Genomic DNA, 17,633 nt, shown 5'->3' with positions numbered 1-17,633 from the left:
GAAAGAAAGAAAGAAAGAAAGAAAGAAAGAAAGAAAGAAAGAAAGAAAGAGAAGGAAGGAAGGAAGGAAGGAAGGAAGAAAATATCTTTTTGAAGAATAATGACATGACAAGCAGAGAAAGACAATTATATGGTTTCACTCATTTATGGAACATAAGAAATAGGAAGATTGGTAGGAGAAGGAAGGGAAGAATGAAGGAGGGGTAAACAGAAGGGCGAATGAACCATGAGAGACTGTGGACTCTGGGAAACAAACTGAGGGCTTCAAAGGGGAGGGGGGCGGGGAATTGGGATAGGCCGGTAATAGGTATTAAGGAGGGCACATATTGTATGGTGCACTGGGTGTTATATGCAAATAATGAATCATGGAACATTACATCAAAAACTAAAGATATACTGTATGGTGACTAACATAACATAATAAAGTATTAAAAATTAAAAAAAAAAGAAGAAGAATGACATGAGAAAATGCTCAGGATTGACTTTTAGGTTAAAAAAAGGTAGGATACAAGATTATACATAAACTTGGAATGAAAGTCTATTAAATTTATATTTCTGGGTTGGCAGAATTAAAGTTTTTTCATTTTTTTCTTTCTGAGGACCTATTTGCTTTCCAAATGAACATATACTACTTTTTAAGTTAGTCTTTTTAACATCACGTTTACATTTAAGATGAAATATTAATTTTTTTTTTAAGATTTTATTTATTTGAGACAGAGAGAGTGCACGCAAGCGGGGACAGAGGAAAAGGGAGAAGCAGACTTCCTGCTGAGCAGGGAGCTGGTCGCAGGGCTCGATCCCAGGACCCTGAGATCATGACCTGAGCCAAAGGCAGATGCTTAACTGACTGAGCCACCCAGGTGCCCCAATATTAGTATTTTTTAAAAAAAGATTTTACTCATTTATTTGAGAGAGAGAGAGCAAGATAGTGAGCAAGCACAAATGGGGAGGAACAGAGGGAGAGGGAGAAGCAGACTCCCCACTGAGCAGGGAGCCCGACGCAGGGCTCGATCCCAGGACCCTGGGATCATGACTTAAGCAGAAGGCAGGTGCCTAACCGACCAAGCCACCCAGGCACCCCATATTAATGTTTTTGTACTGTATATTTTAAAACCAAATTAGAAGATATGTGTTAATGTTGGTCTTTTAGATCCCAGATGATTATATAAAACTTATATGTAAATTGAAGTACATACATATTTAAAATACAGAATATATTTAACATACAATGAAAACTATAACATAAAACATCTTATATAAATATTTTAAAGATTTTATTTATTTATTTGAGAGCACACTCGCATGCACGTGGAGAAGGGCAGAGAGAAAGGGAGAGGGAGAGAGAATCTGAAGCAGACTTCTCACTGAGTACGAAAGCCCAACTCAGGGCTTGATCCCATGACTGTGAGATAGTAACCTGAGCTGAAACCAAAAGTCAGACGGTTAACCAACTGAGCCACCCAGGCACCCCTATATATAAATATTTTAATAGCATATATCAGAGATCAGATTTTTTCTATAAAGGACCAGATAATAAATATTTTAGGTTTTTGTGGACTATATACAGTCTCTGTCATGTTTTCTTCCACCTCTTCCTTCGCCTGCTCCTCCCCCTCCCTCCTCTTTTTTACTTTATTTTTAAAAAATTTTTTTTAATTTTTTATTTAGGTAATCTGTACACCCAGTATGGGGCTCTAACTCAGGACCCTGAGATCAAGAGTTACATGCTCTTCTACCTGAGCCAGCCAGGTGTTCCTCTTTTCATGTTTTTTAAGATTTTTTTTTTTTTTTTTTTTTTTTGAGAGAGAGAGAAAGTACACACGTGGGGGTAGAGGCAGAGGGAGAGGGAGAAGCAGGCTCCCCATTGAGCAGGGTGCCTGATGTTGGGCTAAATCCCAGGACCCTGAGATCACAACCTGAGCTGAAAGCAGATGCTTAACCAACTGAGCCACCCAGGCGCCTCTCTTCTTTTTCACTCTTAATAACCTTTTAAAAACATTAAAATTATTCTTAGTTCACAGGCTATCAAAAACAAGTTGCTGGGCCACATTTGGCCTGATGACTATAGTTTGCAAAGAGATGGTATGTGTTATCTTACTACTTTATATATTAAGTATTTAAGTTAAAAAATATGAAATAGTATTATGTAGCATATAAAATAGAGTTTTATGTATTTTAAAGGTACAATCAGTGACTCTGGAAAAAAAACTTTAAAAAAAGAGTCCTTATTTATATATCTTTCATTTGACAGAGATCTGAGGATATTAAAGACCTTTATGAAGAATTCCCTCTAAGTATTTTAATATTAAACTTTAGGTCAGAAGATGAAAATTTTAAGTCATAGAGCCTTGCTTGAGGGCACAGACAGGACAAAAACTAAGGCACATTCTTTTGCCCCTGATTAAAGAGGTTTGGTGAGTTTCAACAGAAAAATTACTTAAACTAAATGTTTGGAATACTTGAACTGCACTTAGTCATTTTCAAGTAGTATGCATCAATTGCAAGATTTTTGACCTGTGGTAGTGTGTTTTAGCTGTTGCACTCAATGATACAGGGTGGAGCTTGATTTTTTTTTTCTTCTTCCTGATCATTAAAGTAATACATGCATCTCAGAATGTGTTTGGCTGCAAGTAAAACATGAATAACTTGGGAAATGTGAACATTTATTTTCTTTCTTTTCAAGAAATCCAGAGGTAGGGAGGTTTTAGGTTTAATTTATTCAGAAACTCAGGCACACAACTTCTTTTCATATTTCTCTTCTAGTATCCTAGTATGTTGGCTTTTGTTCTTAGGCCTTTTTCTTCATGATATGACACCAGGATGTCTGCAGCAACCACAAACCTCATGGCCTCTAAAAAGAACGTCCAAAGGCAGAAAACAGTACCTTTCTTATGACATTTTTTAAACTTATGAGATAACCTTCCCAGAAAGTATCCCTGCCTCAACCCTCACCTTCCATGCCCAACATGCACCACTCTCACTCAGCACTCATGCCCTCTTGTGTCTTAGCCAGAATTGTCACTTACCCATTTGCAAGCTAATCCCCGGTGGAGGAAATCATTACCGTGATTGAATTAGTCAGTCATAGTTCCATATGCCAGTTAGCTAGTGATAAAAATCAGGATCAATTAGAATGGAAAGACATTAAGTAGTTCTTCTTGGTTTAGACAACTAATACAATGTCTTTTTTTTTTTTTTACAGTTTTATTTAAATTCCAGTTACTTAACATACAGTGTAATACTAGTTTCGGTGTACAGTATGGTGATTCAACACTTCCCAGTGCTCATTCATGACAAGTGTGCTCTTTAATCCCCACCACCTACTTCACCCATACCCCACTCACCTCCCATCTGGTAACCATCAGTTTGTTCTCCATAGTTATGATGAGTCTGTCTCTTGGTTTGCTTCTCTCTCTCTTTTTTTCCTTTTCTCATTTGTTTTTTTTCTTCAGTTCCACATATGAGTGAAGTCATACGGTATTTGTCTTCCTCTAACTTACTTTGCTCAGCACAGTACTCTCTAGTTTTATCCGTTTCATTGCAAATGGCAAGATTTCATTCTTATAGCTAAGTAATACTCCGTTGTGTGTCTGTGTGTACACACAACACATCTTTATATGTTCATCCGTTGGTGGAACTTGGACTGTTCGTATAATTTCGCTGTTGTAAATAATGCTACTATAAATGTCAAGTGCATGTATCCCTTTGAATTAGTGTTTTGTATTCCTTGGGTAAATACCCAGTAGTGTGATTGCTGAAGTAGTTGTATTTTCAGGGGGCAGAGGTGTGGTTATATTTTTAACTTTGTGAGGAACTTCCATACTCTTCTTCACAGTATACTGCCCTAGTTTACATTTCCACCAACAGTGCAAGAGGCTTCCTCTTTTACCACATCCTTGCCAACACCTGTTTCTTATGTTGTTGATTTTAGCCCTTCTTATGCCATTCTTATCATCATCCCTGATGATAAGTGATAGTGAGCATCTTTTCATGTGTCTGTTGGCCATCTGGATATCTTCTTTGGAGAAATGTCTACTTTTGTCTTTTGCCCATCTTTTAATTGGATTATTTGGTTTTTGGGGGGTGTTGAATTTTATAAGTTCTTTATGTATGTTGGATACTAACCCTTTACCGGATATGTCATTTGCAAGTATCTTCTCCCATTCTGTAGGTTGCCCTTTAGTTTTGTTGATTGTTTCCTTCATGCAGAGGCTTTTTATTTTTATGTAGTTCCAGTAGGGTTTTTTGGTTTTGTTTTTGTTTTCTTTTTTGCTGTTATTTCCCTTGCCTCAGGAGACCTATCTAGAAAAACATTGCTACAGCTGATAGCAGAGAAATTGCCCTGCTCTCTTCTAGGATTTTTATGGTTTCAGGTCTCACATTTAGTTCTTTAATCCATTTTAAGATTATTTTTGTGTTTGGTGAAAGAGAATGGTTCAGTTTCATTCTTTTGCAAGACAGTGTCTTCTGTGATGTTCATTGAAGAAAACTTGGAAAACATTTGGTTACAGAAAGAAGAAAACAACTTGAAGTACCTTAGATTCTTTTGACAGGAATGTTGAGTTTTCATAAAAGTTTTATGTGTACATCGTTTGAAGAGTCAGTGAACTTAATAGAGTTGTTAAACATTCTCCTATTCTATTTCTCTTCATTTTCTATTCTTTAAGGATGTCTACTTTTAAAGTGTTTAGCTGATTTTTGGGGTGTTTTTTCATTTTTAAATCGATTTTACTGTTACTTCTTGATTTTTAAATTGTAAGCATTATGTATTGACATTAATCCTTTTGCTTTTTGGCTCCCCAGTTTTTTGGCTGTGTTATATTCTCTCCTATTTTCTCTTTTCTTATGGATTTATACCTTTAAAAAATAAATCACTGTAGTATCATGGCATACTGTGGATGTAATGCAGTCTTCTATCTGTAGCCAAAGAGCATTTTGAGTCTTAAAGTAAGAGATTTAGAAGTCTGATTTTTTGTACGCCCAAAAATATTTATGTAATTCTTTCAAATTTTTGTGTTCTTACTGGCAAGAACTTCTAATTTGCCTGCTCCTTCATTCCTGGAACTTCATATAAGACAATGGAATACTTTTGTTATAATTACTAAAGATTTCTCACATATGGTTAGCTTTTCCCTCTAGCCTCTCTAGATAGGTGTGAAAATACATTTGAGAGTTTTACTGTATATGAAAGTGATACCTTATCGTTTGACAACTAATATGTCTTTGTGTTTACCAGAACAAAAGTTACCCTTTCTCTGTATCATTCAGAGAAACTTTTCTGAATAGCGCTTCAGTGATTGCCCTTCCTCAGACCGTGTAAAAAAAACTTTTAGTAATGGTAGATTTTTTGTGAGCTACTGATAGTTACTGCCATTTGATGGCTAGTGTGTTTTCCATTTGTTTCAGTGTTATGAACAATGTTAATATTACATTTTACTGGATTTGGTGATTTTGAGTAGAACAGTTTATGTGGGACAGTCCTGCACATGTCAAGACCTTTAGCACTGCTGTTAAATGCCAGAAAGTGCTCTCCAGTCTGTGTGACACCCAAAATGCCCCCAGAGTAATGTTAACTGTCTCAGTTGAGAACCCTTTCTTTACATTGGTTTGTAGGAGTGAGATGACTAGATCAAAGACATGCATATTTAAAATTTTGGGACAGCTTGCCAAATAACCCTGCAGTAATGTTGTACTAATTCATACTTGCGGTGACATTGGATAAGGGTACCTATTTGCTTATATCCTCAATAGCACTTGAGTTTTGTTTTTTCATATTTGCTAGTCAGGTGATTGATGAATGATGACTGACAGAATTGGCATCAGTTTCTGATCTGGGAAAATGGATGGGCTAGATAAATTTCTCTCTGAATAGCTTCTGCCTCTAAGGTTCCAATTACCGCTGAGTTAATACGTATAACTTCATTGATGGCATATAATTATTTTCTCATATTCGCATATATATTGGTACATATTCTTTTATTTGAATTACCTTATTATATTTTGAGGGGCAGCACGCATGTACAAAGAATAAAAGAAATAAAAGTGTGTGCAGTGAAAAATAAGGTTTCCTTCTATACCCACTCAGTTTCACTCCCCATAGGCATTTATTGTTTTCTGTTTTCTTACATATCTTCTTGAAGATATTCTTTCTGTATATGTGTGTTATTTTATCTCTCTTTAACACAGATGGTGGTAGGTTAAACAGTACTCTCTTGCATGTGCACTTTTTGTTTAATATGTATTAGCTTGTTAATGGAGATGATGCTATACTAGCGCACGTGGTGTTGCTCTGTTCTTTAATGGCTGCGTGGTATTTCCCCGCACTGCTGTCCCACACTGGATTTAAGCAGTCCCGTGGTGCTGGACAGCTACCTTCTTCCCTACTGTTTCATTATTTCAAGCCATATTATAGGTAATGTGTGTGAGATAATATACATATGGGTATAGAAAAATTATGTATTTTAATAGATACGTGACATTTTAGAGGCCAGTTTTAAAGTTGCTAAAGTACTTTTTAATAAAAAATGAGTGCATGCAAATAGTTTAAAATATGGTTAATCAGAAGTAAAAATCTCCCGTTGATCTCTGCCTACTCTTAAAAGGTAGTCCATATTCTTAGATATCTTTATAGAAAAAAATTATTACTATAAGAATATACACGCAAAGTCTCTCACTTGAAAAAATTTACCAGTGGGGACTTACATTATAAATACAGAGCTGTGTTTCAGGCCTTCCTTTTTTTTTTTTTTTTTTTTTAAAGATTTTATTTATTTGACACAGAGAGAGACAGCCAGCGAGAGAGGGAACACAAGCAGGGGGAGTGGGAGAGGAAGAAGCAGGCTCATAGCGGAAGAGCCTGATGTGGGGCTCAATCCCAGAACACCGGATCACGCCCTGAGCCGAAGGCAGACGGTTAACCGCTGTGCCACCCAGGCACCCCAGGCCTTGCTTTTTTAACATAAATATCTTAGCTGTTTGGTATTTTCTTAAAATTATAAGGGTAATTCTCAATTTAAAATATTTACTGAAACAAACTATACCAACTAGAAACATATATAGTTCAGTGATTATCAGAAGGTAAACTTGTATATACCTACCCCTCAGGTCAAGAAAAAGAATATTCCCAGCCCCCTTCCAGTTACTGTTTTCTCTCCTCCTTAGAAAAGTGACCATTATCCTCACTTTATGATAATCACCTCCTTGCTTTTGTTATACAGTTGATCCTCATTATTCATGGATTTTGTATTTGCACATTAACCTACCTAGTAAAATCATTTGTAAGGTCAAAAATCAGTATTCAAGATGTTTTTGTGGTCATTTTCAGACTTTGACAGAGCTGTGAAAAATTTGAGTTACCCAATGCACATGTTCCCAGCTCAGTTCAAATACGGTGATACTCTGCCTTCTTGTTTCAGCTCTCATACTGTAAACTGCTGTCCTTTTTGCAGTCTATTTAGTACCACATTTTTCTCATTTTGTGCTTTTCATTGGTGATTTCGCTATTTGAAATGCACCCCCAAGTATAGTTCTCAGGTGCTCTGTCCAGAGTTCAAGAAGGCTGTGATGTGCCTTATGGTGAAGATCCGTGTATTATGTCAGCTTTGTTCAGGCGCGAGTGCTTTTGGCCATGAGTTCAATGTCAGTGAATCAACAGTGTATTTTAAATAAGGTGTCTTTTAATATAAAGCAAGGTTATATATTGATTAGTTGAAGAAAATGTTTTGACCAGAGGCTTATAGGAACCTAACCCTCTCTTGGCCCTAGGTGCAGTGGTTCAGTATTTGCTAATTCTGTGCTTGCAGTGAACTTCATACTTCTAGTGCAAATAATGAGAACCACCTATAGTTTTATCACCTAAATGTGTATTCCTAGAGATGATAATATTATTCTATTTTAAAAATTTGTATGAAATGGAACCACACAGTCTATATTCTTTTGTGTCTGCTTTTTCCCCTTAACATTATGTTTGTAAGATTCATTCATGTTGTCACATGTAACAATAGTTTGCCATTTTTATTGCTGTATAATTTTCAGAATAACACAGTTTATTCTTCAATTCTCCTGTGGATAGGTATTTGGGTTATTTTCACTTTATTTTTATAAATACTGTTGACAGAAGTATTCTTCTAGATCCTTTAGTGTATATATGTACAAATTTATGTTGGATATACGTGGAATTGTTGAATGAACTATACCAGTTTCATTACTGTAGATCCCCACCAGTAGTGTGTGAAAATTCTTGACTTGGTATTATTAAAATACATCTTTATTCTAATCACTAATCTTGTTTATTGTTGTAAGTTAGAGTGTGGAAGTTATTCTTAATTCTTGACTGCATACAAATTAAATTTCTGATTCTTCAGTAGTTTATATGCAGTACATTTAATGCCCTAAAGTTCCTTTTGGAGGACAGAACTGCCATCCTCTTTGGAGGGCAACCTAGTAAATATAGGTTAAAAAATCTCATCACTTTCTGTGGTTATAAAAGTAATATATCTTTTTTACATTTTTCAAATAACAAAGTCTAAGGATCTAATTAATGTACTACGTGGTGACTATAGTTGATCACACTGTATTGTATAATTGAAATTTGCTAAGAGAGTAGAACCTAAATATTCTCATCAGAAAAAAGGTAAGTGTGTGAGGTGATGAATGTGTTGTTAATGAACTAGATAGGGAGAATTGCTCTTTATACGTCCATCAGATCATGATGTTTTACACTTAGAAATAGCCTTCAGTTTTGTCAGTTTTACCTCAGTAATGCTGGAAAAAATTCAGGTAATACTGAAGTGAACAAAATAGTGAAAAAGTCTCTCTAATTGGGTGTGTATGTTAAATGAATTAGGGCAAAAGATGTCTACTACACACGTTACCAGATTTTTTTCTCCAGGTTTATTGAGATGTAATTGACATACAACGTTGTATTAGTTTAAGATACACAACATAATGATTTGATATATGTACCTGTAGTGAAATGATTACTAAAATAAGTGTAAGTCACATCCATCACCTCACATAGTTAGAGTTCTCTTTTTCCTTGTGATGAGATCTACTCTCTTAGCATCCACCTGATTTTTAAAAGTTGGTAAATGTATATTTGGATGGGGTCATTTTGATACATCATTTTAGTATGTCCCATGAGTTAAAATGTGTGGTATCAGGTTATAAACATGCAGCTCCCCACAGAGATGATAGAGTTTTTCCTTAGATTACAGGCTAATTTCTGTGCAAACAGTAACTGGTTATGGATCTGGCTTAACATACACTCTTTTATTAAAATTTTTTTAATTTTTAAAAAAGATTTTATTTATTTGACAGAATGAGCACAAGCAGAGGGAGTGGCAGAAGCAGACTCCCTGCTCAGCAGGGAGCCCGCCATGGGGCTGGATCCCAGGACCCCGGGATCATGACCTGAGCCGAAGGCAGACACTTAACTGACCTAGCCACCTAGGCACCCCCTCCCCCCCCCTTTTTAAAAGATTTTATTTATTTGACAGAGAACATGCAGTGATCTGAGTGTTCTGTGGAAATGTTTGGCAAATGCTTAATGACATTTATCAACGTTTTTCCTAGAAAAACTAAAGTGAACCCCCATATTTAAAAGAACCATTTCTATTACTTTTTCAGGATTGAACTCAGAATTGGGGATATTCGGCAATCTAGCATCATTGATAGAAAAGTTGTAAGAAGGACTGAGCTTTCACTTTAATGATACTTGGGTCCCTATTCTTTTCTCTCTGTTGCTTTTTCTTTAAAATTTTTGCTTTCTCTTAATGAAATTTCTTGGGGAGGAAGAAATTGGGTGGTAGTACTAAGAAATACACTTGAAACTGAGCAATTTTACCTTGAGTTAGGAGAGTAGGTGTTAATTAGCATTTGTTAAATGTGTAGAATGGCTGGGTGCTTGTCATTGTTGTATGGCATTTCAGAAGAGGAAGTGGGGATAGCTTTATCAGCTACGGGTGGAGCTGTAAGAGATGCTGTGATATCAGTAGGTATACTTTTAAGTTTTCAGTCTAACTCTGTCGATTATCAAAGGTAAAGACCAGTAATCGTATTATGACGGTATTTGTTGAAACAGGATCATAGGGGAAGAGAGGAAAAAATAAAACAAGACGAAATCAGTGAGGGAGACAAACCATAGGAGACTCTTAATCATAGGAAACAAACTGAAGGTTGCTGGAGGGGAGAGGCATGGGGGGATGGGGTAACTGGGTGATGGACATTAAAGAGGACATGTGATGTCGTGAGCACTGGGTATTATATAAGACTGATGAATCTCACTGATCTCTGCCTCTGAAACCAATAATAAATTATATGTTAATTAATTGATTTAAATTAAAAAAAAAGAAAAGCATGAGGTTAACCAAGTGTGTCATTTGCATAGCTGTATACTTTGCTATGTACTTTAAAAATTTGTATGTTAGGGTGTATTTTAATTTGTTTTTTGGTTAATGCCTCTTTTTTAATATTTATAATTATGCTAACAGTAATTTTTGTGCTTTTGGATAGAACACTCACATTTTTCTTATGGACTCCTTAGAGCAATCCTGAAACAGGAACAAATGAAAGAAAGCTAAGAACTTTGATATTAAGCAACTTACAGAGGCTCATTTATGTTCAGTTACTTGCCAGTTAGTGGTAGAGCTGGATCAAGATTTTAATCCTAGGGGCGCCTGGGTGGCACAGTCGTTGAGTGTCTGCCTTCGGCTCAGGGCGTGATCCCAGCGTTCTGGGATCGAGCCCCACATCAGGCTCCTCCACTAGGAGCCTGCTTCTTCCTCTCCCATTCCCCCTGCTGTGTTCCCTCTCTCGCTGGCTGTCTCTCTGTCAAATAAATAAATAATCTTTAAAAAAAAAAAAAAAAGATTTTAATCCTAGCATCTTGTTCAGTAATCTTTTTTTGTCTCTCTCTTTTTTTTAAAGATTTTATTTATTTATTTATTTATTTTTGAGAGAAAGAGAGAGCAAGCGAGCACAAGTTGGGGAGAGGGGCAGAGGGAGAAGCAGACTCCCCACTGAGCAGGGAGCCCCATGCGGGACTTGATCCCAGGGCCCTGGGAACATGACCTGAGCTGAAGGTCGACACTTAACCAATTGAGTCACCCAGGAGCCCTTGTTCAGTTCTCCTGATGTCAATAAAATCCTAAGCAGGAAAAAAAAAAAAAAAAAAGATAGTATTTGTTGTTTTCATCATGACTTTTATTAAGTGCAGTGACAGTATAATTTATCATCTAAACCAAGACAAATTTTAAAGTTAACATGACATAGATACAAGTCATAACTGTCTGGGCAAAATAGTACATGTGGTCCTTTTAATTAAAAGGGACTTCAGGGTTGCTGGGGAGGTGGGTGGGAGGATGGGGGTACCTGAGTGATGGGTGTTATGGAGGGCACGTGATGTAATGAGCACTTGGAATGGATGAATAACTGAACTCTATATCTGAAACTAATGATAGACTATATGTTCACTAATTGAATTTAAATAAGTTTTAAAAGGGGGGAGGAGATTTCACTTTTTCTAGCTCTTACTGAAGATCGTATAGATCCACTTTAGTATTTTCTTCCCCAAGTCATTACACTTTTTAAATAGCGTACAATTTGAATATAAACTTTTGTGTTTTTCTAAAATCTATTTTAGACTGCAAACCAAGGGTCAAAATTCAAAGACCGTCGGCTACAAATATCATGGCACAAGGCCAAGGTGCCTTCTGTATCCACTGAGACCGAGGAAGAAGAAGTCAAGGAGGAGGTAAATCTAACAATTGAAAATAAGCATTCACTTAAATTGTTTCTCAATTAATATTTTTCTTGACATTAAAGTAAATAAAATAAATTTTAAAATAAATATTGTTCTTTCATGCACGCAGTAACTTAAGACTAGTCTACAAGTTTACTGAAGAATCAGAACAGTTGCAGACATAAAAAGCTCCTTAGCTGGGGGATATTTTCTGGCCTAGGAGAGACTGTTCTTTCTTTTTTTTTTTTTCCTCTTTGCATTTATTTGGCTTTATTTGTGCTCTAGAAATTTTTATTCTGGTAAGTGAGGACATGGGTTACATGAACAAATTTAATTTTAGCTGGTTGTTTTAGCTTTTTTTTATTCATGTTCCATAAGTAATAGATTTGAGTTTCTTGTTTTCCTTCTATGTATGGTTGATTAAAATGAGAGTAAAGACGTGGGAATAAAAGGGAAGAAGTAAGAAAATCCAAGTACTTAACATAGTAGAACTGCTGAATAATGAAACTCTTAAAATACATGAAAAATAATTTTGCTTTTTTACTCCCCATTTCTAATTTGTTTATTAAAATGGACACTTAGCCAGCATTGCAGTTATTCCTGATTCGTTGTAATTTTGTTTTTAAAAGATGTTAGTTAGCATTTATGATTGATCAAGAGTCCTCTGACTATATGGGTAATTTTAAAAAACAAAAGCAGAAACATTTCCCATGTTTAAAAAAAAGAAAAGGAAAGAAAAATCTTGGTGTTTTGGGAATGTTTGTAGAATATTTCTGCTTTGTGAAAGATTTTAGATTTTTATGTAAGGTTGAGGATGTTGGCGTCGTGGGGAAGTTAGTATGTTCTCCATCACAGATAATTGGATATTAAAGGAAAGGTTTAGGAGCTTGGTCATTTATTTTCTTTTTAAATTAATGAATTAATAAATTAATTTTATCAAAACTATTTCATAGATATTTTTCTTTTATTTCTCTTACTAAACATTCATATATTATCTTCTTTATTTTCCTGATGATATTAGAATGGAAATCTTAAAACTTGCAAAATCAGCAAGGGGGAGGAGAATATGTATATGGTAAAAAGCTGTTTTGGGTGTCTTTACCCTGAAGGATGTTCTCTGAGTGCGTCAGTTGTAAATCCAGCCTGGGTTTTGTATACTAGTCTGTTTGTCCTTTGGCCTAATAACGTCACTTTCTTGTACCACTAAGCAGATTTTACCCTCTCTTTCTTCAGGAAACAGAGACCTCAGATTTGTTTTTGCATGATGATGATGATGAAGACGAAGATGAATATGAGTCTCGTTCATGGCGAAGATGAAATCTGATGCGAGCTGTATAATTTTTAGGAATATTGTTTAGAAGAACAACTTTTTAAAATTATTTAAAGAAGTCAATGAGCCAAAAATTTTTTTTATTTTTCTTTTCCACACAGTAGGTTTAAGGACAGCAAGTTTGCTATTTAAACACATCTCATAACTGTTCATGATATTAAAGCACCAAAGGCCTAGTGACTTTTACAAAATTGTGAAGATCCACAGGAATGATATGGATTATCTCTAGAGCCTTATTTTCCACACCACCTGTTTTGTTGCTATTGGTGTTGGATTATGATGTAAATGACAGGGTGTTCAGAAATTTTATTTTGGATTATAATCTGATAAAATTTCATTAAATGTCAAAATCGCCTGGAATCTCTTAACTCTCAGCTATTATGGATGGGTCATCAGACAGAAGGAGATATTTGTAATTAAAATACCCTTTTGCTTTCAAGCGTTGTCTTGGAAGAAGAAAAGTAAATTTATTTTAATTTTTTTACTGTGGAGGAGCCCAGTTTGTATTCAATCTAAATTTTCGAGGGGGGGAGTTTATGTGCAGTACAAGTACTATTTTAGTGTAAATCATAACAGACTCTGTATTCTTAAATGCTGTAAGGCAATGGTAGCTAGCTCCATGGTATTTCCATTCTGTCATCATATTAACTGTCCTGGATTTATGCTACTGATCCTTAGTTTGCTTTGAAATTAGTGAGTATTGGTTCAGTTGGTCCTCTTTAAAAATATTCTCAGAATGTAAAAGGCTTTCGCCTCCTGCCCCTTTCTTTTCTCCATTTTCTTTCTCCTGCCTTCTTATTAATAGCCCTGACTTACCCATTGTTGAGATAAGTGATTCTTTTGGGCCACCAAAAGTCAGTCCCCAATAAAAAGTTTAAACCAGCACCTTGATAAATAAGTGGTGTTTTGATGAGAATAATGGAAGGTTTGCGGGGGGAAAGAGAGTCACCAGCTTTTCTTTTTTCTTTTTAGAAGCTTCAGTTTAGTTAATAGTTACACAAAAGGGTTAAAAAGTCTCTGAAATTCTTTTCTTAAATTTAAACCATGATGGTGAGGTGACTGGGGCTGGGGTGGGGGCAGAGTTGGGTAGGGTGATGGGGATGCTAGTAATAAATGGGAGTCATAACTTGACTTTGATCAGATGACTTTATATTTTCATAATTTTGTAGCTTGTTGCTATCCATGAACATATGCATCCTTCAATAGACAGTTTCCTTCACTGTGTGCATTTTTACTGTACACTGTATAGAGTACCTGTTAAGTAAAATATATCTGTAAATTTATGTCCTCGTGTTCTGAATGTTAGATGGAAAAGCAGAGGAGCAACACTACACTGTATTGACCCCTGGGAAAATAAAATGATTAATGTACATAGGATGTCACTTTTTCAAGGATATACACATCTATGTTTTTATATATGTGTGGTGTGAAAATTTGAAACTTCCTGTTGGCTTCAGAAGGTTCTTGGTGATTACTATATCAAGGATTTTGTTTCCTGAGGTAAAGGCTGTTTCTCAAAATAGAAACTGTTCGCTAAGAAACCTAAAACCATCAGGACTCTAGATTTATTTAGCTGTAAGAAGTTAAATCCCACGTTCTGATTATCTTTTCTCTTCCACGTATTTTCCTGGAATGATGTCTCAAACCAGGATCATTTTTAAGTTCATGTAATTTTCCCTTCACAATAATAAGGACTTCCTTTTTCTAGGTTGTGTTACATTTCTGATAACACTGAAGCTAAAATAAGCTCATAAAAGAAGGAAAACCTTACAACGGGGTACCTAGAAATAAGCAATCTTGCTCCTTCCTCCTCCATCATCTCTAATGAAATTTTGATGTCTGTGGCTCAGTCGGTATATATTTTGAAAGATTCATTGTGGTGAATATTTTGAGTCCTGACAGTTTAAACGTGATAGAGGGAACAAAGGATTTATATATTTTTTGTACAAAGTTTTTTCTTAAACTGTATAATTTTGTAAATAATTTGTTTGGTTTTTTTGTGTACTAAAACTACCAGCGTATAGATTTCAATAAGAATTGTTGTATTTTTGTATTTGGAAACTGAAAATTACAGTAAATTAATGGAGCTGTAAAAGAAAATTTTCAGTGGACTGACAGTTCAGCAGAATGAGATTCCTTTTCATATGATTTTTTTAACTTCAAAATTGACATTGTATTATAATACTCTCAGTATGGAGAGAGTTGAAGATTTGTTTGACTTTTTAGTTACTGGGGGAGAGGGTGTTCAAGTAAAGAATAGATGGACACTTTTCAGAAAGATTTGAGGCCCTTTCTATAAAATAGTGTAGCTTTCGATACACAATTAATATAGGACTAAAATAATTTATAAATGTCCTAAGAATTCTAAAACATTTTTGACTCTCCAAAATGAATTCAAAATATGGGCTTAAGTATAATATTAGAAAATTTATTTGAGGTTAGCATAAAATAGTTGAATGTGTATATTTTTTTCCTATAGTATTTTTTTACCCCTACCCTCAAATCCCCAAGCCCCAGAATTTCTCTTAAAAGTGAGTAACTACCACGGCTTGTTTTCCTGGTATCTTCCCTTACGGAAATAACATACTCCATCTGAGGCAAATTTTGTTCTTCTTAATGAGTATGACATCTAAGAAGCTGGTAAGCAGTAACAGCCACTGGTCTGGCGAGGTTAGCCTGGTTTACTAGTGGATTACTGCCCAGGCTTAACAAGGTAACCCCAGGGAATACAGAATTTCCCTCATTTTCTTCATGTTGTAACATCGGGAAAACATTGTCACCAGTTGAGATGATAAATTGGGAAACACTCTAGTTAGGTAGGTCCGTGGTGATGGATCGTTATTTAAAAAAGAAGAAAAAAATCATGTGAAAAGGAATAGTGGTTCCTCTTGATGTATAGTATGCCTGTATTATAGTTTTTACAAAATTGTGAACTTGTGTAATAGTATAATAGGAGATATTGTTGAATTTCTAACTGTTTATACATTTAAATTCATATATGTAATGTTTGTTTTATCGATTACAATCTGAATTTCTAAGAAGCATGTTGACTTTTGCAATAAAGATGCAATATGGAATGGTTCACAATTGGAAAAAAGAAAAAAAGATAAAAGTATTACAAATTTAAAATAATTTCGAAAATTTATGAACCATTCCAAAAATTCTAACAATCACCAAAAGAGCTGTAATTCTGGCTTGTTCTGGAAAGAAAGAAAATGTGTGTGTATGCTTGTTTGTATGTGAGAATGAATGAGCAGTGGATATGCCTGTGTGTTTCATGTTGGGTTCATGTACATGAGAGAATGCACTCAATATGAATTTGGGTACCGAAGTCCCTGGCTATTAAATATTCAATGAATTCAAGAAGATGTAATGAACAGGGTGGTCTTAAAAACGAATGAGAAGGGTATTGAAGTGGTAGTTGTGAGTAATCTTGGATAGCCATAATTTTTTAGTCCTGGATGGGTCCTGATATCACAGATACAAAAGCACAATTTTATGAAAACGATTATTTTAATGTTACCTTGAGATTTTGCAGTATGCCTACCAATGAATTGGAAGGGCATTTTCCATAAGTGGAATAGAGAGAAGGGAAAGAACAGCTTGAGGAGATACAGATAGGTCAGCTCTAATTGTGATAAGTATTTGTAAGGAATAACCGGAGAAGAAAGTGATATTACACACTAAGGACTCATGGTGATGAGAAGGGGGGAGGTATATCACTCAGGTTTATTTTCTCATTTTAAAAATTGCTTTTCTTATCATTATAAAATTCCCCTTCAAGTGATTAGGCATTGAAGAATTCTTTAAATCTCACCTTTACAGGAAAATATTAAGGAATGGGAACAAATTTCGTTTTCATTCTTTTCAAATAAACTTTATCTGTATTTTATGAATTAAGTAAATGGCAAGGTCTGTGTGACCATTTGTTTCGAATAGATAATTTAATTAGCATTGTTTATAATAAGCATTAGTTCTTGGGCGTTTGGAAGGGGCCAAGCATACCTCTAAACATAATTATATCTGTTTAATGGTAGCAAAGCAAATATTTTGGTACAGTGGAGCTCTCATTGACAAAAATTACTGGTTTTATGTGATGTTTTTACTGATTTTGATGTCAATTCTTCTAAAGCCAAGGATAAATTTTGAATCCAAGTCCCCGTGTACTATCTAGTCTGTATCTAATTATGTTACTGTAAACAGGGATAAGTGAATGTCAACGTGTGTGATCATTTTAGATGAGTGAGTCAGGATAGCTTTACACACGTGAATCAACATCGGTAGGGCACTTTTTTCCAAATTTAGTCTCAAATATCTGTGTGAGGGGCGAACAGTCAGAACCAACAACTATACTGCTATTGCTTTGTTTCGAATCACCATTTATGCTACCTTGATCTTACTGCCTAGTGATCTCCTTTCTACAGGATCATCTACCGTTTGGCCTCTTAACCTGATTCTGCATTCGACCTTAGGTTAACTGAACCATCCCAGCATTCTGATATAGGTGACTTGATACAGTTGAAATTAAGGTCAGAATGGTGTTTGATGATTATTCGCAAGGTAT

At 35.3% G+C, this 17,633-nt stretch overlaps 1 protein-coding gene across 3 annotated transcripts in view; it reads left to right on the top strand.

Moving 5' to 3' along the window:
* The window catches only part of RBM27 (RNA binding motif protein 27), a 76,201-nt gene extending 60,865 nt beyond the window's left edge, over nt 1-15,336 (top strand). For all 3 annotated transcript variants that reach the window (XM_040622270.1, XM_040622271.1, XM_040622269.1), the window contains 2 exons: nt 11,641-11,751; nt 12,973-15,336. In XM_040622270.1, coding sequence (XP_040478204.1) covers nt 11,641-11,751; nt 12,973-13,056 — 195 coding nt within the window. In that variant the 3' untranslated portion in view covers nt 13,057-15,336. The remainder of the gene's footprint in view (nt 1-11,640; nt 11,752-12,972) is intronic.
* The last annotated feature ends 2,297 nt before the right edge of the window (nt 15,337-17,633 follow it).

This window comes from Ursus maritimus, unplaced genomic scaffold, assembly GCF_017311325.1.
Source record: "Ursus maritimus isolate PB19 unplaced genomic scaffold, ASM1731132v1 scaffold_5, whole genome shotgun sequence".
NCBI classification, from domain to species: Eukaryota; Metazoa; Chordata; class Mammalia; order Carnivora; family Ursidae; genus Ursus; species Ursus maritimus.
Note: the sequence above shows the minus strand (reverse complement) of the source record. Positions and strands in the feature narration are given on the sequence as shown.